The 17,796-nt window shown below is 43.9% G+C and overlaps 1 protein-coding gene across 1 annotated transcript in view; it reads right to left on the minus strand.

The window, feature by feature from the left end:
- Nucleotides 1-17,796, minus strand: part of KLRG1 (killer cell lectin like receptor G1) — a 31,773-nt gene that overhangs the window by 11,661 nt on the left and 2,316 nt on the right. Inside the window, exons 2-3 of the mRNA XM_006164871.2 lie at nucleotides 15,846-15,950; nucleotides 11,667-11,836 (exon numbers count right to left, since the gene is read on the minus strand). Coding sequence (XP_006164933.2) covers nucleotides 11,667-11,836; nucleotides 15,846-15,950 — 275 coding nt within the window. The remainder of the gene's footprint in view (nucleotides 1-11,666; nucleotides 11,837-15,845; nucleotides 15,951-17,796) is intronic.

Below are 17,796 nucleotides of genomic sequence, written 5' to 3' on the forward strand. Positions count from 1 at the left end.
TTAATTTCTTCAGTAGTGAAGAAGTCATTCAGAAGTAGGTTGTTCAGTTTCCATGTGTTCATGTATTTTTGGGGTTGTTTCTTGAAATTAATCTTGAGTTTAATTCCATCATGGTCAGAGAAGATGCTGGGTACAGTTTCTATGCCTTTTAATCTGTAAAGGCTTGATTTGTGTCCTAATATATGATCTATCTTTGAAAAGGTTCCATGTCGGGGTGAGAAAAATGTATATGTTGTGGATGTAGGGTGGAAAGTTCTATAGATATCTGTCCAGCCCATTCCATTTATAGTATCATTTAAGTCCTGTATCTCTCTATTTATTTTCTGTCTAGAAGATCTGTCTATAGGAGATAATGGGGTGTTGAGATCTCCAATAATTATAGTACTTCTCCCTATCTCTAAAAGCACTGGTTTTTTAATTGTGCTTTCTTTTCCAGATTTAAGGATTTTGTTTTTTATTGAGCTATTGGTAGGTTTGACAATTTGTTAAAAAAAAATATTTTTTGCTTGTTTGTTTTTTTTTAATTGAAACATAAATTTTTCTCCCTTCCTGACCCTTCTGGAACTGGGAAATATTTGTGAGTATTCTTATTTTGTGGTGGGAGGGTTATTTGCAAAAGTTCAATAATACCTGTTGCCTTGCATCAGAAATTGGAAATATTTGTAATTGCCAGGGCTTTGACTGGAGTGTCACATCTGAAGATATGACCAGAAAACTGGAATTAAGGTAGGTCTTAAGAAAGCCAACAGAAGCTCTTGGAGACGTTGTCTGGCACCATGAACAGTTCTACCTGGCAGAGAGGATTTGAGAAGCCACAGGAAAGAATTCATACCATAAAATAACCTGGACTTTTTCAGCCCAGCATTGTAATCAGTAGAGATTGCAACAGAGCAACCACACCAGAGGATAAACTTGAGGAAACTTTGAAGGAAGAAGTCTTCTCTTTGCTAGCAGACGGTAAACCACAGAACGCTTGGTAGGCAGAATTGAATAGAGAAGGTTCATGTGTGAATTACGTGCTGGGTGTTTGCGTTTCAACGGTCTGAGGAGTTGATGTGTAAATATTTTTGCAAAATTATTTAAAACCACACAGGCTCTGTTATAGAGTCACAAGCAATATTATAACAAATATTTTGAAAGTTATCTTTAAAATTCCGTTTTTTTTTTTAAATCTTAAAGTTGTCTATTAACTCTCAAGAACTATGGAGTATGTTCTTTGATATGTAAAGTAAATGTATGTGAGAAAATGTAAATAAATAACTTTTTTCTTTTAATAATACAATGAACTTGGGGCCAGCAGATGCCATGCTGGTTAAGATGCTGGACTCTCACATGACCAACCACAGTTCAAGTTCTGGACCTGGCAGCTTGCTTTCTAACACTCTCTCTCTCTCTCTCTCTCTCGTCTCTCATGAGTGCATGTGTCCTATACCAAATTGCAAAATAATTCTAGTGAATGAAATTAAATAAATAATTCAAGAAAAAAAGTGTGTCTTATGTTGTCAAACTTTCCTGATATCCTGTATATGCACATTGATTACCATCACATAAAAACAAGCAGATACATTCAGAAATTTCAAAGGAAAATTCAACAGGCTGCAAATGACTAGAATTTAATATTGATAAAAAGTTTCCCCATAATTTTGTGTAAGTAGACAAATACTAAAAATAAAAACCCATGTTTGCAAAGCATCTTTTATTGTTCTCTTTAAAAGATTGTGAGGCCCAGTCACTATAGTGCAGGCCTGCTAGACACTGCTACTTGGCAGGCAGTAGCCACATGGGAGGCTTGGGTTTGAGTCCCAGCCTGCCCTAAAAGGGGGATGAAGTGGTGCACATCTGGTCCCAGCTACTTGGAAGGCTGAGGCAAGAGGATGAGGACACAATAAGACTCTCTAAAATAAAAGAATTCAGGAGCTGGCAGGTGGCATGGTGATTAAGGGTGCTGGACTCCCACATGTCTGACTGTGGTTCAAGTCCCAGACCTGCAGCTTGTTTTCTCAATTTCCCACTCTTTCTCTCACTCTGTCCCTCTCTGGTCAAATTTTAAAATATAAATAAATAAAGTTAAAAAATAATTCTTTAAAAAAAAGGTTGTACCTAAAAAAAAAAAATTCAAAGAGTGTGAAAAAAAGAAAAAGTCTATCAACATATGTATATTCCTGTTTATAATATAATGATTATCAATAACTGGAAGGTGGAAGCTTCCCAAGTGTCTGTCAATGGATAAATAATTGAAGAAAATGTAGTATATCCATATAATAGGGTATTATTCAGCCATAATTCTGATACATACAACATGAATGAAACTTGAAAGCATTTTTCTCTTTTTTGGAGAGGTTTTTGCTATAGGGCATGTGCCCTTGCCAGGAAGACAGAGACAGAGAGACAGAAAGGGAGAAATCACCCTCCAGAGGGGACAGCCACACCGCAATCCCTTCCCCTCCATTCTCCTCTGAGGATCTTGGGCACACACACACACGTGCCCAGCGTGAGTTTAAGCCACCAGGTCCCGGACTCGAACCGCAATCAGCTACATGGGAGTCCAGCAACATAACCATTACGCTAACTGCTGGTCCCAAAGCATTTTTCTAAGTGAAATAAGCTAGACACAGAGAGACAGGACACATTCAGAGACGACGACTGGTGTAGTGGTTATGTCGCTGGACTCACACATGGCCAACTGTAGTTCTAGTCCCAGACCAGGCAGCTTGTAAATCATGCTGGGTGCGTACGCGTGCATGCCCAAAATCCCAGGAGGAGAACGGAGGAGAAGGGACTATAGCATGGCCATCCCACCCTATCCCACCAGGGAGTGATTTCTCACTTTCCCTCTCACTGTCTCTATCTCTGTCCAGTGATGGCACACACCCTATGGCAAAAGCGTAAAAAAAAGGAAGAAAGAAAGAAAGAAAGAAAGAAAGAAAGAAAGGAAGGAAGAAAGAAAGAAAGAAAGAAAAAAGAAAAAAAGACAGGGTACCTTCACAGTATTTATCAGGGCTGGAGGAAAGGAGACTGGGTAGTACAGCCTAGTGGGTACAGGGTTTCCGCTTATGAAGATGAGAAAGTCCTGAAGACTACAGTAGTTTTAGTTGCACAACAATGCGAACGTACTTAATGCCATTTAGAAACAGTTAAGCTGTGACATTTTATGTTATGCACATTTTACCACAATTTACGCTTTAAAAAAATGAGTGCTATCCTCACCTACCACACCCACGCGTTGGTATGAAGCTCATAGTGCTGCTCGATCTGACTATAGAGGAAGGTGGAAAAAAGGCACACGCATTCCCAGACCATACAGACTGCCAGAGCAAAACCATTCCCCTACCGCCCTGTGTTTCCAGGCATTTCTTCCAGTCCTCTGACACCTCATCTCAGATTTTCTCATAAATGAAGTACCCAGTTGACCAAGTCACCATTTACTCGGTAATCCATAGTTTGCTGAAATTCCATGCCTTGGGAGACAGAGGAGCAAAGCCAGTTATTTTGACTCTGGGCTTCACTGTCTATCAGGGAGAATTAGTCAAAGCAGAAAAGAAGAAAGACTAAAATAAAGCGATGCCTACTTGTAATATTTATAACAATGCCAGGAAGTTTTAGCTTCACTTTGGACATGAACTTGAGAGTTAAAGAGGGTAAAAAAATTAGCGAAGGATACTCATGAGTGTTGAAAGAACCCAAATTCTTTCTTTTTTTCTTTTTTTGTATAGACCATAGTTTAGTTTATTTTTAACACCCATCATGCCATGAATTCATAGGGAATAGGTTCCAGTAGCTCAGGCTCCTTTCCCTTGGTTCTCACACCATGGCTTCTCTGGGTGGAGCAGGCTGGCGCCCCAGTGGAACCCAGGTCGCTTCTTTCTTTTTCTGGTCATTTTCCTTCACACGTTTTAGGAAGCTCTCTCTACTCTTAGAATGCGTCATATGCTCAATACGCACATTGATTCTCTTGGCAGGAATCTCGCCCTTAACTTGTTTGTTCACAACAATGCCAACAGCATGCTGGGTAACACTGTAGACTCTTCCAGTTTGGCCATGGTCACGTGTAGGGCCTTCCTTTTTGCACAGTGCCCATTCCTTGATGTCTACAATGTCACCTTTCTTATAGGTTCTCATAGATGTTGCCAAAGGAACCACTCCATGTTTTCTAAAAGCCCTCGAGAACATATATCCGGTGCCTCACCTCTTCCCCTTTGTGTTCATCATTTTGGTGAATTACTGGAAGATGGCGGTTCTGGTCAAAAGGAAGCCCAAATTCTATTATCTGATTTAAAATATGCAGAAAAAGTGACATCGTACCAGTGTGTATATTGCAGTGTCTAAAGAGGGGACCCTGGATAGAATTGGATGTAAACTCTAAATACACAAAAGATGGTCTAAAAAGTTCAGGAGGGTGCAGCCACAGTGGCAGAAGCAGGAGAGCGCAGCTACATGGTGGCTGAGGCCACGTGGGAGCCTGGAAGGGCACAGCTGCATGGTGGCTGAGGCCATGTGGGAGCCTGGAAGGGCACAGCTGCATGGTGACTGGGGTGGCTGGGCCATGTGGGAGCCTGGGTTTAGTTCCTGACCCAACCTGAACAGGCCAGGTATGGGCACCTGTGGTGGGAGAGTTCAACTTGGCAAGACGCAGACAAAATATCTGTCTTGGGCCAGTTCCATGGCACAGCTGTCATGCGCTACTCAAGGAGAAGCTGAAGGCCAGCTGTGGCCTGCTGGTTAGGGCAGCTGGATCCCATACAGTCAGCTGCACAGTTTAAGTTCCAGAACTGGAGCTTGAAAACTACACTAGGCAGGTGTGTGTGTGCCCAAAATTCCAAAAGGAGAGAGAAATGGAGGAGAAGGGATTGCGGTATGACTATCCCATGTAGGGAGTGCTTTCTTTCTCTCTCTCTCTCTCTCTCTCTCTCTCTCTCTCTCTCTCTCTCTCTGGCAAGCACAAATGCCCTCAGGCAAATTAAAGGAGAGAAAGAGAGAAGCTGGATCCCACATGACACCTAGTTTGAGTCCCCAGCCTGGTCAACCTGAAACACACTGTAGGACCAATAGTTGGCATAATGGCTATGTCACTGGACTCCCATGTAGTCGACTGTGGTTCGAGTCCTGGACCCAGTGGCCTAAATTCATGCGGCCATGTGTGCATGCATGCCCAAGATCCCAAGAGGAGAATGGAGGAGAAGGGACTGCGGTGTGGCCATGCCCCCCAGGGGGTGATTTCTCCCTTTCTGTCTCTCTGTCTGTCTCTGAATTTCTGACGAATGCATGCGCCCTATAGCAACCTGAAACACACCGGGAACGCCCGCACATACTGACGATGATGGGCTGGAGACCGAAGGCTGAGGCCGTGGCATGACCACACCTATGGAAGGTGCTTGTCTCTCCCTGCCCTCCCGCATGTGCATGCACACACACCCTAACTTGAATAAAGGAAAGAATTTTTCTTATCTCTCTTTCTCTCTGTACTCACTCTATCTCATACACACATTAAAAAAGAAAATAATAAATAAATCAGTTTAGGGACCAGCAGGTGGTATGGTGGTTAAGGTCTGGTCTCTCCCACAGCCAGTCATCAATAAAATGCAGGTGTTGAATTCTGCTTAGCAAAATTGCAGTGAAGATTAAGAATAGCATACATAGGGGCTGGCAGGTGGAGTTGTGGTTGAGGCACAGGACTTCCACATGGCTGTAGTGGTTCGAGTCCCAGATCTGGCGACTTTCCCAGATCTGGCTTTCTCACTTTCCCTTTCTCTATCTCTCTCTGTCTCTCTCTGATCACATTTTAAAATAAACAATAATAACAAATGAAATGAAAAGAATAACGTACCTCAGGGCCAGCAGGCAGTTTGGTGGTTAAGTGCACTGGACGTCCACATGGCTAGCCGTAGTTCAAGTCCCGGACCTGGGGGCTTGCTTTCTCACTTTCTCTCTCTCTCTCTCTTGCTCTCACTCAGTCCCTCTCTGGTCAAATTAAAATAAATAAATAAATACAGTTAACTAAAATAATTCTTTTAAAAAAATAACATATTTAAAACCCCTGGCACACAGCACATGTGCAACACATTATTTATTTATAATATTTACTATTATTACTGCATATTTTTCTATAACAGTCTAAGATAGCAGGTGGACTGTATTTATATATATCTTACAAAAGATGACCACTTTCGGCCAGCAGGTGGTATTAAGGTTAAGGCACTGGATCCCACATGGCCAGCTACATGGTTCAGGCCCGGATCCCACAGCCTGAGAATCACGCTGTGTTTAAGTATGAGCATCCCCAAAATCCTGAGAGGAGAATGGAGGAGAAGGGATTGTAGCATGGCCATCCTCCCCAGGGGGTAATTTCTCACTTTCTATCTCTCTGTCTCTGTTTCTCTCTCTCTCCGGCAAGCACACGTGCCCTATCACACAAACTGAAAAATTAATTAGTTACTTAATTAGCAAGAAAGACAGCCACCACATTTTAACCAGCAACTCAATAGCCTAGGAGAGGTATTTTTTGTATGCAAGGACTTCGACAAGTTCGTGGAACATGTGTACTATGAAAAAGAACCAAAATAATTCACTTTCGGTCCGTTTTTGCATGAACTTTTTGAAATCCCCTCACAGGCTTGTAACCTCTAGCATATGACAACCTAATTGGCCAGTAGTAGTCGCCACCAATGGAGTACCACACTGAAAAGTATTAACAGACCTGTATAGCATGCATGTAACAGAAACAACAAACAAACAGTGTTAACCCCGTATTTACTTTATTTCTCTTTCTTATACTTTAAAGGTTCACTGGTGCAACTACTGTAACCTGCCACTATTGTGAACAAACAAGGTCATACATAAGCCTGTTTGATAGAGAAAGAAACTTAAGCCACTCACTGCAGACCAGTGGCAAGAACGCAACAGGAGCGAGGGAGGTTGCAGGTGAAAAATCTGAAGGGGGGAAATGTTGGCCCAAGGGACACGAGGTAGCAGGTTAAACTGGGAAAATTGTAATAATGTTATCATTTATCATAACAGTTACTCACAGATGTTCAGATTGTTGTGCTACTGTATAATTTAAACAAAAGATGTTGTGGTGTCCCTTAATCCAGCAATGTATGTCACAACTCTGAGTTAACAGATTCAATGTCACCATAAAAACAAAAACAGGTTCACAGATGTCATGTGAAAGGACCGGGCGCGTGTGCGTGCGTGCCCAAGATCCTGAGAGGAGAATGGAGGAGAAGGGATTACGGCATGGCCATCCCCCCTGGGGGGTGATTTCTCACTTTCTGTCTCTCTGTCTCTTTCTTTCTGGCGAGTGCATGCACTCTATAGCAAAAACCTCTCAAAAAAAAAAAAAAAAGAGAGAGAGAGAGAGAGAGGAAAAAATCATGTTATGTGAAAACAACAGATGCACAGAACAATTTTGGGAAAATCATGAGGGTAGAAACAACATTAAGCTAGCTAAATTGTGTTATAGATAACACCAGATAACCGAGAAGTGTAACGGTCTGTAACAAGCTAGAAATTCCTGTTCTAAGAATTGGTTATCAACTTGTTGGCTCTCAGCCACTCCTTGTGCGCACACACAGATAAATAACTGTTTCTCCCCTTTGCTTTGCCTCTCAATTATTCACAGAAACAGCCACCAGAGTTTAAGCAGCAACACACACACACATACGCACACACATTTTTGGCAGCTCCTCAGACCCAAGTATGATATTAGAAACATCATGCATGTCTCAAAATAGTACGTAGATCTTGCCAAGAGAAAAATAAATAACACCATCAGTGCAAGAGACGCAATAGATCCGGTATGAGTCCATGTGTTTCTAGAGGATGTGACAAAAGCGGGAGTGAGAAAAGGAATTCCGTCAGAGAATTAAGCAAAAGCCCACAGGAATGTCTGAAGTAGCATGTCTCTGTGGTAACGGTTAAATCTAGCAGGCCCGTCTACTCCCTCCAGTGCTCACTTGAACCAGAGGGCCTTCCTAGAACATAAACCTGTTGTAGAAATAACGGCTGGTCAGGTCAGCAGGTGGCATGGTGCTTAAGGGAACTGGATTCCCACATGGTGGAAGGTGGTTCAAATCCCAACCCCAGTAACTAAAATCATGCCAGGAACGTGTGCATGGGTGCCCAAAATCCAGAAAGGAGAATAGAGAAGAAGGGATTGCAGCATGGCCACCCCCTGAGGGGTGAGGGGAGGTGATTTCTCACTTTCTGTCTTCTTTCTCCTCTCTGGCAAACACATGCAGCCTATAGCAAAAACCTAAAAAAAAAAAAAAAAAAAAAAAAAAGAGAGAGAGAAAGGAAGAAAGGAAGAAAGAAAGCTAAGGAACACCTGGTCTAACTGTTCACTTAGCAGTGGAGGCAGGATCTTGGTGGGTAAAAAAAAAGGAAGGACAAAATTTCTTCCAACACCCCTCTATTGCCCGGAGGACCTGTGAGAAACAGCAGCACCTCCAGCTCGCCCACATCCTCTGCCTCAGCGCTTTCCTTCCTCACCCCTCACTGCCGCGTGGGTCACGTGGAGGAGCTGCCATGCCCCAGTTTTCTGAGGCAGTGCCTCGCGTTATGAGTCACGGCTCCGGGCTAGCAGCTCCCGCACAGCAGCGTTTCCAGCCCGTTCCTCACTTCTGCTTGGACTTCGGTCAGCTCACGGCCCCAGAAGCAGCTACAGCAGAACCAGGAGAGCATTGCTGCCACGGAGTCCAGAAAACAGAGCTATTGTTGGGGCCGGCAGGTGGCGTGGTGGTTAAGGTGCTGGACTCCCACATGGCTGCCCGTGGTTCAAGTCCTGGACCTGGCAGCTTGCTTTCTCACTCTCCTTCTCTCTCTCTGAATCTCTCTGGTCAAATTAAATAATAATAATAAATAAATACTATTTTTAAAAAGCTATTGTTAGCAGAGGTCATAAAATTAAAATGGCATGCCTAATGGATGGGCCACATGGTTCTGTTATCTAACTGAGGGAAGACATAATGGGAAAGCCCCTCTCAGAGGTGGAAGTTTAATGTCTATCCGGAATTTCAAACGAACCAGTGATCTTTGGCAGAAAACAAGACTCGAGATGCCTTCATCTTTTCTTACAATAAGAAGTTATATAAAGTTAGAGAGTATGGGTTCTTTTCTTTTAAAGAATTATTTTATTTAACTTTATTTATTTAATTAATATTAAATTTGACCAGAGAGGGACAGGGGGAAAGAGAGAGAGAGGAAAAGTGAGAAAGCAAGCTGCCAGGTCCGGGACTCGAACCACAGCCAGCCATGTGGGAGTCCAGCACCTTAACCACCACGCCACCTGCCGGTCCCAAGACTATAGGTTCTTCCCAGCTGCTTTAGAGTAATTATGTCTCTGGAAACCCAAGGGATGTTAAAATAACTGAATTCTTTTTACATAGAAAAATTATTTAATCCAAACAAGTTTACACATTGGTTCTTTTTTTTTTAATTTTTTTAAAGAATGATTTATTTCATTTTATTTATTCATTCATTTACTTTAATTTGACCAGAGAGAGAGTGAGAAAATGAGAAAACAAGCCACCAGTTTCAGGACTAGAACCGTGGTCAGCCATGTCGGAGTGCCCAGCACCTTAACTGCCACACCACCTGCTGGTCCCCCACATTGGTTCTTATGGCTTAACTAGAATAAATTTGTCCAAGTTAAATTGTATTAAGGACCAACCAGATTACTGGAATACATATTATCAGAATTACCTCAAACAGTGCAGTCTAGTTCCACTTTAGGACCTCTCAAAGGCAAAAATCCAATTATACTGAAGTCATTCAAAATCTTTAATCTATAGATGAAAATGATTATTCAATAGGTCAAAATATACAATGCACGTCATAACGGTGTGTATTAAGTCATTTTCTCACATTCATATCGTTTCAAAACATGAGAAGTATCTTTGTACCTGTCGAAAACCGCCATCTGACCAATATTCAAAACAGCAATGCGCTGGCTTGGTAATAATCTGTTCCCTGTAACTTGATTCTACCCCAAACAGAACAGAAAGCAGGGTCAGTGCCCAAATATCAACATAAAAGGAGCATACAAAACAGACTAGGACCTCGTTTTCTTTATGCTGACAGATTAGAATCTGACTTCTGTACGAGGTGACCAGAGGAGGCCAAGCACTTGTACGCCCTGCGAAGTTCACAGGCTGGGATTTGGCTCTCACTCGAGGCGGCTGATGGACAGGAAGGCTCTGCGCCCCCTACGAAGTGTAGCCCTGCCAGCCCAGCTCTGCAAGGTGCTTAAGGTTTCGCACAGGCACACGCCCACGCCCACGCCCACGCCCACGCCCACGCCCACGCCCACGCGCACTCACACCGTTTCCTTCTTTCATCTCAACTTTGCAGACATGCTTTCAGTCTGGGACTTACTGAATGCCGGTGGCTGAAGGAAAAGCACTTTCAGAAAAGACCCTATAGCCTTTGCCATGATCTCTTCATCCCTGGATCTCTCTCTTTTGTCCTCCCTTTCTTTCTTTACTTTCCAGGATCCTGCCTCTACTGCGGAGTAAGCGGAACTGAGTTTGGTTGGCTGTTGTTTCCAAAATAGGGTTTATTGATTTTTTTTTTTCTATAGGGCGCGTGTGCTCACCAGAGAGTCAGAGAGACAGAAAGCGAGAAATCACCCCCCAGGGGGGGATGGCCACACCACAATCCCTTCTCCTCCATTCTCCTCTCGGGATCTTGAGCACGCACGCACACGCGCCCAGCATGAATTTAAGCCACCGGGTCCGGGACTTGAACCGTGGTTGACTACATGGGAGTCCAGCGACATAGCCATTATGCCAACTGCTGGTCCCCAAAATAGGTTTATTAATACTTTCTCTTAAGTTCCACTGGCTCTGTAGGAATTTGCTACCTCCTTGTCATTGGCCCTGTGTTCTGGCCCTAATGCTTTTTTTTTTGGTGGGGGGAGAGGTTTTTCGCTATAGGGCACATGCACTCGCCAGATAGACAGAGACAGAGAGACAGAAAGCGAGAAATCACCCCTCCAGGGAGGATGGCCATGCTGCAGTCCCTTCTCCTCCATTCTCCTCTCGGGATCTTGGGCACACACGCACACGTGCCCGGCGTGAGTTTAAGCTACTGGGTCCGGGACTCAAACCGCGGTCGACTGCGTGGGAGTCCAGCGACATAGCCATTACGCTAACTGCTGGTCGCGCTGGACTGCTTCTTTTAATTAAGCCTGGATTTCAGCTCTAGGTCCTCTCTAATGCTCAGCATCCTTCGTCTCCAGCACGCATGCGCACGTGTATAGTCATCTGGGTTTCTAGGTGATCCAGGGCTGTTCTGAGGTGGAATGAGAGTAAGCAGTCAGGGAGGACAGGGAAGAAGGCAGGGCAGAGGAGGCGGAACAAGAGAAGACAGACGACAGAAAAATCACAGGCTCCCTTTGCCCCTCAGAAGAGGGTACAGGAGGGCTGGCAGGTGGCATGGTAGTTAAGGCGCTGGACTCCCACATGTCCTTCTGGGGTTCAAGGCCTGGACCTGAGGACTATGTTCCTCACTTTCCCTCTCTCTCGCTGGTCTAATTTAGTAATAATAATAATTTATGAAATTAAATAAATTCATTCTTTTTTTAAAAAAGAAGAGCATATATGATATATTTGAATAGCATTTACCAAAACAACCACCACCACCTCCATTGTCTAAACGTTTGCATTTACCATTTCCTGGATGTCCGTGAATATAAGGAGATGGGAGTCTCTGGCTAAGCAGAATTCCAGGCTAGAATTCCAGTCCTTTTCCTCCACCGAGAAATAATAGCAGTAGTTGCCAAACCTCATCCAGTGGTCTGGGCAGCTCACACAGCTGGTGGGAGTGGAGTAGTTTGAGCCTAGAAGGAAAGAGGACCTGCTTCACATCTTTAGAACCACTCGGTCTGGGACACGAGACCAGAGATAGAATGGACCTAGTAGTCCCAGCGTCTTCCCCGTCCAACCAGCTTTCAGATTTGGTTCGAGGAGTGCGTGACAGTGCATGGCCTCACACTGGACATGGTCTCACACCAGGCCCAGCTCCGGCACTGTGCACACTCCACTAGGTAAGGGTGTGACCATGACGGATCGCACAGGAGAAAAATGGTTCAGTTGGCTTGGAGTCAGAGATGAGGAGCCCACGCCCAGAACACGGCACAGTCCACTGGAGGGAGCACACACGATGCACACACAGATAAAACGACTGCGTGTGCCCGCGACAGCCCGGGTGCCGTCTGTACCCGCTCAGCGCGTACATCGGGAAGCTGCAGAACGCACGTTGCTTCAACCGACAGCATCATCCCGAGTGTCTCACTTCAGCCCGAGACCCAGTCATGGTACACAAGAAAAAGGAGAGACCAGAATGAGCACGGTTGGCTAGAACGGATTGTTTGGACTTTTCACTATCGCAGATGTGACCATCTGTCACCTCCCCGTATTCAAAGGGGCAGGGGGGACCAGCAGTTAGCATAATGGCTATGTCGCTGGACTCCTACATAGTCGACCGCGGTTCGCATCCCGGACCCGGTGGCTTAAAACTCACGCCGGGCGCGTGTGCGTGCTTGCCCAGGATCCCGAGAGGAGAATGGAGGAGAAGGGATTGCGGCGTGGCCATCCCCTCTGGGGGTGATTTCTCGCTTTCTGTCTCTATGTCTCTCTCTGTCTGTCTGGCGAGCACACGCACCCTATAGCAAAAACCTCTGCCGTTTAAACAAAACCCCCCAAAAAAAAAGGGGGGGGGGGGGCGGGGGATGCTCCATAACAGAGCAGTTACACCCCGCCCAGAGGAAGCCAGATCCCACATGGCTGACCAGGGTTGGTCACAGCCTTGGCGACTTCAAAAACACCAGGCACGCACGCAGTCGTCCAGGATGAAGAACTGGAGGAAAAAGGATTGCCACAGACCAGGCCCCATTTAGGGGGAAGGCACTTCCTATTCCTTCTGTCTCTCTCTCTCCCGTACATGCACACTCTGGCCTAAAATAAAATTAAAAAATTTTTTTTAATATTTTTCTGACAGAGACCTGTGTCAGATGCTCAAGTGTGAAAAGTGAAAGAATTCTCTTCACGGAGCTCTTTTAAATACAGAGGATCCTTGTTCTTTTAAAATGGCTGGACTATATATTGGGTCATTGGAAAAGTCATGATGCATTTTCACATAGAAAAATATACCATGACTTTTCTGACCACCCAATAGTTCTGTCAAAATGAAAGAGAACTCAAAAAGCTATGTGGGACCAGCAGGTGGCATGGTGTTAAGGTGCAGGACACTCCCACACGGCCGACCATGGTTTGAATCTTGGACCTGGGGGCTTGCTTTCTCACTTTCTCTCCTTCTCTGTGAAAGTCTCTCTCTCTCTAGACAAATTAAAATAAATGAGTGGATAAATAAAATAATTCTTTAAAAGAAAAACTTTCAAAGTAATTCCAACCAAAATTCCATAATCCTATTGATTTTTTATTTCTATGGAACATTTTTGCATCATATTTTAATATGTTTGAATAAACTCACCAGAAGAAGCACAATTCAACAGGGGGCAACTGTTTCACATGAGCAAATGTGTAGCTTTATAGCTGCAGACTAGACCGGCTATCTACTCTAGATTGGGAGTTTAAAAGTAAGAAAAGTCCTTTTTATGTAAAGATTTTTTTCTGTGGTAAGTCTTGGCAAAGGATCAAAACAGATTCTGGAGATCGAGTTGCTAAGTTCATACCTTAAAGATATGTGCCTTTTCCATTCAGCTAGGGTATTATCCAGCTTGTGTTAGAATTCCCAACTCCCTGGGCCTGCCCGGTGGCCCAGTGGCTAAGGGAGCCAGATCCCACCTGGCTGACCATGTCGCTTGAATCTCAGCCCCAGACGCCTGAAAAAACACCACAGGCACACACGTGCACGCATGCCCAGGAGCCCAGCAGGAGGGAGACATGACTTCGGCTGAAGAACGCTTTCTCCCTCCCTTCTCTCTGTCACTCTCTGGTTAGCACGAGTGCCGTCTGGCCAAAAATGAAAGAAAGAAATCCCCAACTTCCCTGCAACTCTCTTTCAGTCAGAGGTAGGGCTTTGGTCTGCGGTAGAGAACCTGGGACCGAACTTTAAAAATGCTAATTCTGGATACTCTGTCCCCAACAAGCACCCTGATAATATTAACCTAAGTTAGAACTCCAAGTTGTAGAATAATAAAATGCAAGCCTTCTGGATCACCGAATTTAAGAATATAGAATTCGGGACCAGCAGATAGCATAATGGTTATGTTGTTGGACTCCCACATAGTTCAAGTCCCAGACTCGGCAACTTAAAAACTTACACCATGTGTGTGTGCATGCATGCCCAAAATCCTGAGAGGAGAATGGAGAAGAAGGGATTGCAGGGTGGCCAACTCTTGCCCGGGGGTGATTTCTTACTTTCTGTCTTTCTGTCTCTCTGTTTCTCCAGCGAGCACATGTGCCCTATAGCAGAAATCTCTCTAAAAAAAATTTTTTTTTAAGAATATAGAAGAACTGGGACCAGCAGTTAGCGTAATGGCTATGTCGCTGGACTCCCATGTAGTTGACCGCAGTTCGAGTCCCGGACCTGATGGCTTGAACTCACGCCAGAACCATGTGCATACGTGCCCAAGATCCCAAGAGGAAAATGGAGGAGAAGGGATTGCAGCGTGGCCATCCCACCGGGGGGTGATTTCTCGCTTTCTGTCTCTCTGTCTCTCTCTGTCTGTCTGGCAAGCACACATGCCCTATAGCAAAAAAAACCTCTCAAAAAAAAAAAAAGAATACAGAAGAACTAAACTTAGAAAAAGTTCATTTTTACAAATGTGAAAACATCTAAAAGGGAAAAAGGTCAGAATATGTGTAATAAAATTATTATTTCTCTATCATGTGGGACTCAACACCCTTAATATTATAATTTACTGATCATGATAAATATGATAGTAAGTGGTAGCAAGTAGGAAAATGTTTGACACAACATAAAATTACGAAGTAATACACAAAATTATAAACATGATGTGATCAAAACAGTCTCAGCCTTGCTCTGGGAAAGAAAGGGAAAAAAAAGAAAAAAACAGTGGCAAAGATTTTTAAAAGACTTGGTTGTGATTCTGTTTAAAAAATAAATAACTACTGGGGCCAGCAGATGTCTTCAAGATTAAGGTAGCTGGATCCCACATGGCTAACTGTATAGTTCAAATCCCAAAGCCGGAGGCTTAAAAAAATTACTCTGGGCACTTGCACATGTGTGCCCAAAATCCCAAGAGGAGAATGGAGGAGAAAGGATTGTAGCATGGCCATCCCCCATGGGAAGTGATTTCTCACTCTCTCTCTCACACTCTCTTTCTCTCTCTGTCTCTCTTTGGCAAGTGCATGTATTCTATAGCAAAAATTTGAAAACTAAAAAATTAAAATATATAAATACTCATGCAAATGCATATGGACACCTCCTCAAAGTTGGAAATAGTTGGTGATTTAGGAAATCGTTGTGGTAGATGGTGATTTCATATTCTTTTTTTTTTAATGTTTTTTTTAGTTTGTTTTTTTTTTTTTTGCTATAGGGCGCACATACTCGCCAGACAGAAAAAAGAGAAAGCGAGAAATCACCCCCCGGGGGGATGGTCACGCCGCAATCCCTTCTCCTCCGTTCTCCTCTCGGGATCGTGGGCACACATGCACATGCACCCGGCGTGAGTTTTAAGCCACCAGGTCTGGGACGCAAACCGTGGTCGACTACATGGGAGTCCAGCGACATAGTCATTATGCTATATGGTGATTTTATATTCTTAGACTATCTTTTACTTTTCACATGATCTCTTAGGCAACATTGCTTTTATAATATAAAATGGAAAAAATGAAAGATTACTTTTGCTTGAAGACACTTACCCTGGCCCAGGATCCACTGGTATATCAGCAGACTCGTAAGAACTGCGGCTAGAAGGCCCAAGGCTATGGCCACAAGACAGGAAGGAGAAGGCCTGGAAGAAGAAGCTGCAACAACAGACCCAAATACAATCCTGAGCCAGCAGAAATGTTGACCGGAAAGAGAAGATCAGGAAAGGATCTCTTGGACCTTAAAGCAATTTGGGAACTAAAGAAAACTAAGATCCAGGCTATAAACATTCCTCAGCTGGATCACTCAAAGATGTGCTCTAAAGTCTAACATAACTTCCAATACCTGTCTCAAGGGACACAGAATATTTACCAAGTTAAGTAATATTTTTCTCATGTGAACTTTGTGGCTAACACCAGCGGTCTCTAACCCAAGTCCTGGACTGGTTTCAGGCACGGCCACCACCCAGTGTGGGGGAGGTGGCAAGTGAGTGAGTAAGGCTATGCCTGCACTTGCAGCTGCTCCCTGTCGCTGGCATTGCTGCTGGGTGCCACCTCTTGTCTCCGTGTGGGCACTGGATTCTCATGGGAGCACACACCCCCTTGTGTGTGCTTGTTTCACTGCATTGCAATGTGGTAGTGGTGGAGACGGGGTGCACAGTGTATGTGGTACGCTTGGGTCATCCTGGGGCCACTACTCCCCTTTTTACCCTGCCCCCTCTGTGGAGAGATTAGAGGGATTGTCTTCCACAAGGCTGGTCCCTGGCACCAAGGTTGGGGACCGCCAGCTTACACAGTTTCATACTTGGTAGTGAGAATATAAATTGATACAACCCATTTGGAAGACAATTCAGCAATAGCTAGCCAAACTGCAAAAGCGTTTGTCCAAAAGACTATTCATAGAAGCAATGTGTCTAGGAGGAAAGGGTGAATACAGTCGAAATCTCTATCAATAAAACCTCAGGGGAACCAGCAGTTAGAGTAATGGCTATGTCGCTAGACTCCCACATAGTCGACTGCAGTTCGTGTCCCGGACCCGGTGGCTTAAAACTCACGCTAGGCGCGTGTGCGTGCGTGCCCAAGATCCCGAGAGGAGAATGGAGGAGAAGGAATTGCGGCGTGACCATCCCCCCTGGGGGGTGATTTCTCGCTTTCTGTCTCTGTCTCTCTCTCTCTGTCTGTCTGGCAAGCGCATGCACCCTATAGCGAAAAACCTCTCCAATAAATAAATAAATAAAATAAAACATCAAATACATTTGGATATATCCTCAGTTGAATACACACCTTTAACAAAAGAATAAAGGTATATTTTTAAAAAAAACTGACATGGAGTCATTTTTCAAATTATTAAGTTAAAGGTAAAAAAAAAAATTGCAGAGCAGGGTTTACTAACGTCTCTGTAAGCACACCCAATAATCTGATAATATCATTTACCTCTCGGGAGAGGAAATGGGTCACTGGGGACAGAGTATGACTTTTTACCTAATTTTCTTTTTACTTTTTGACTTTGAACCACGTGAGTTTATCAACCAAAACTTAAATCAATAAGATTTAAATGAAAATAATCTGTGTCTCAAAAGTGCTTTGTAAACTATTCTTATTAAAAGAGCAACAAATTCTGACTGACGTCATGTTTAAGGATGGGACTCTACTTCATATTAATTATGTTGTGTTACAACTTATATCTAAGAAAACTATTCTTTAACTAGAAAAATGGAAGTACTCTTCTCAAACATTTATTTCAAAATCATAGGTGTCTCTTAGTGTAAGAATTCTGTAAAAAAACAAAACTCAGCAAAATAAGATATGTAAGCTCCAGTTATGATTCCTTTGTTAGGTAACCTTTAAGAATTTTTTTTTTTTTTGGAGAGGTTTTCGCTATAGGGTGCGTGTGCTTGCCACACAGACAGAGAAGAGACAGAGAGACAGAAAGCGAGAAATCACCCCCCAGGGGGATGGCCATGCCGCAATCCCTTCTCCTCCATTCTCCTCTTGGGATCTTGGG

This window comes from Tupaia chinensis, unplaced genomic scaffold, assembly GCF_000334495.1.
Source record: "Tupaia chinensis unplaced genomic scaffold, TupChi_1.0 Scaffold143747_1, whole genome shotgun sequence".
NCBI lineage: Eukaryota > Metazoa > Chordata > Mammalia > Scandentia > Tupaiidae > Tupaia > Tupaia belangeri.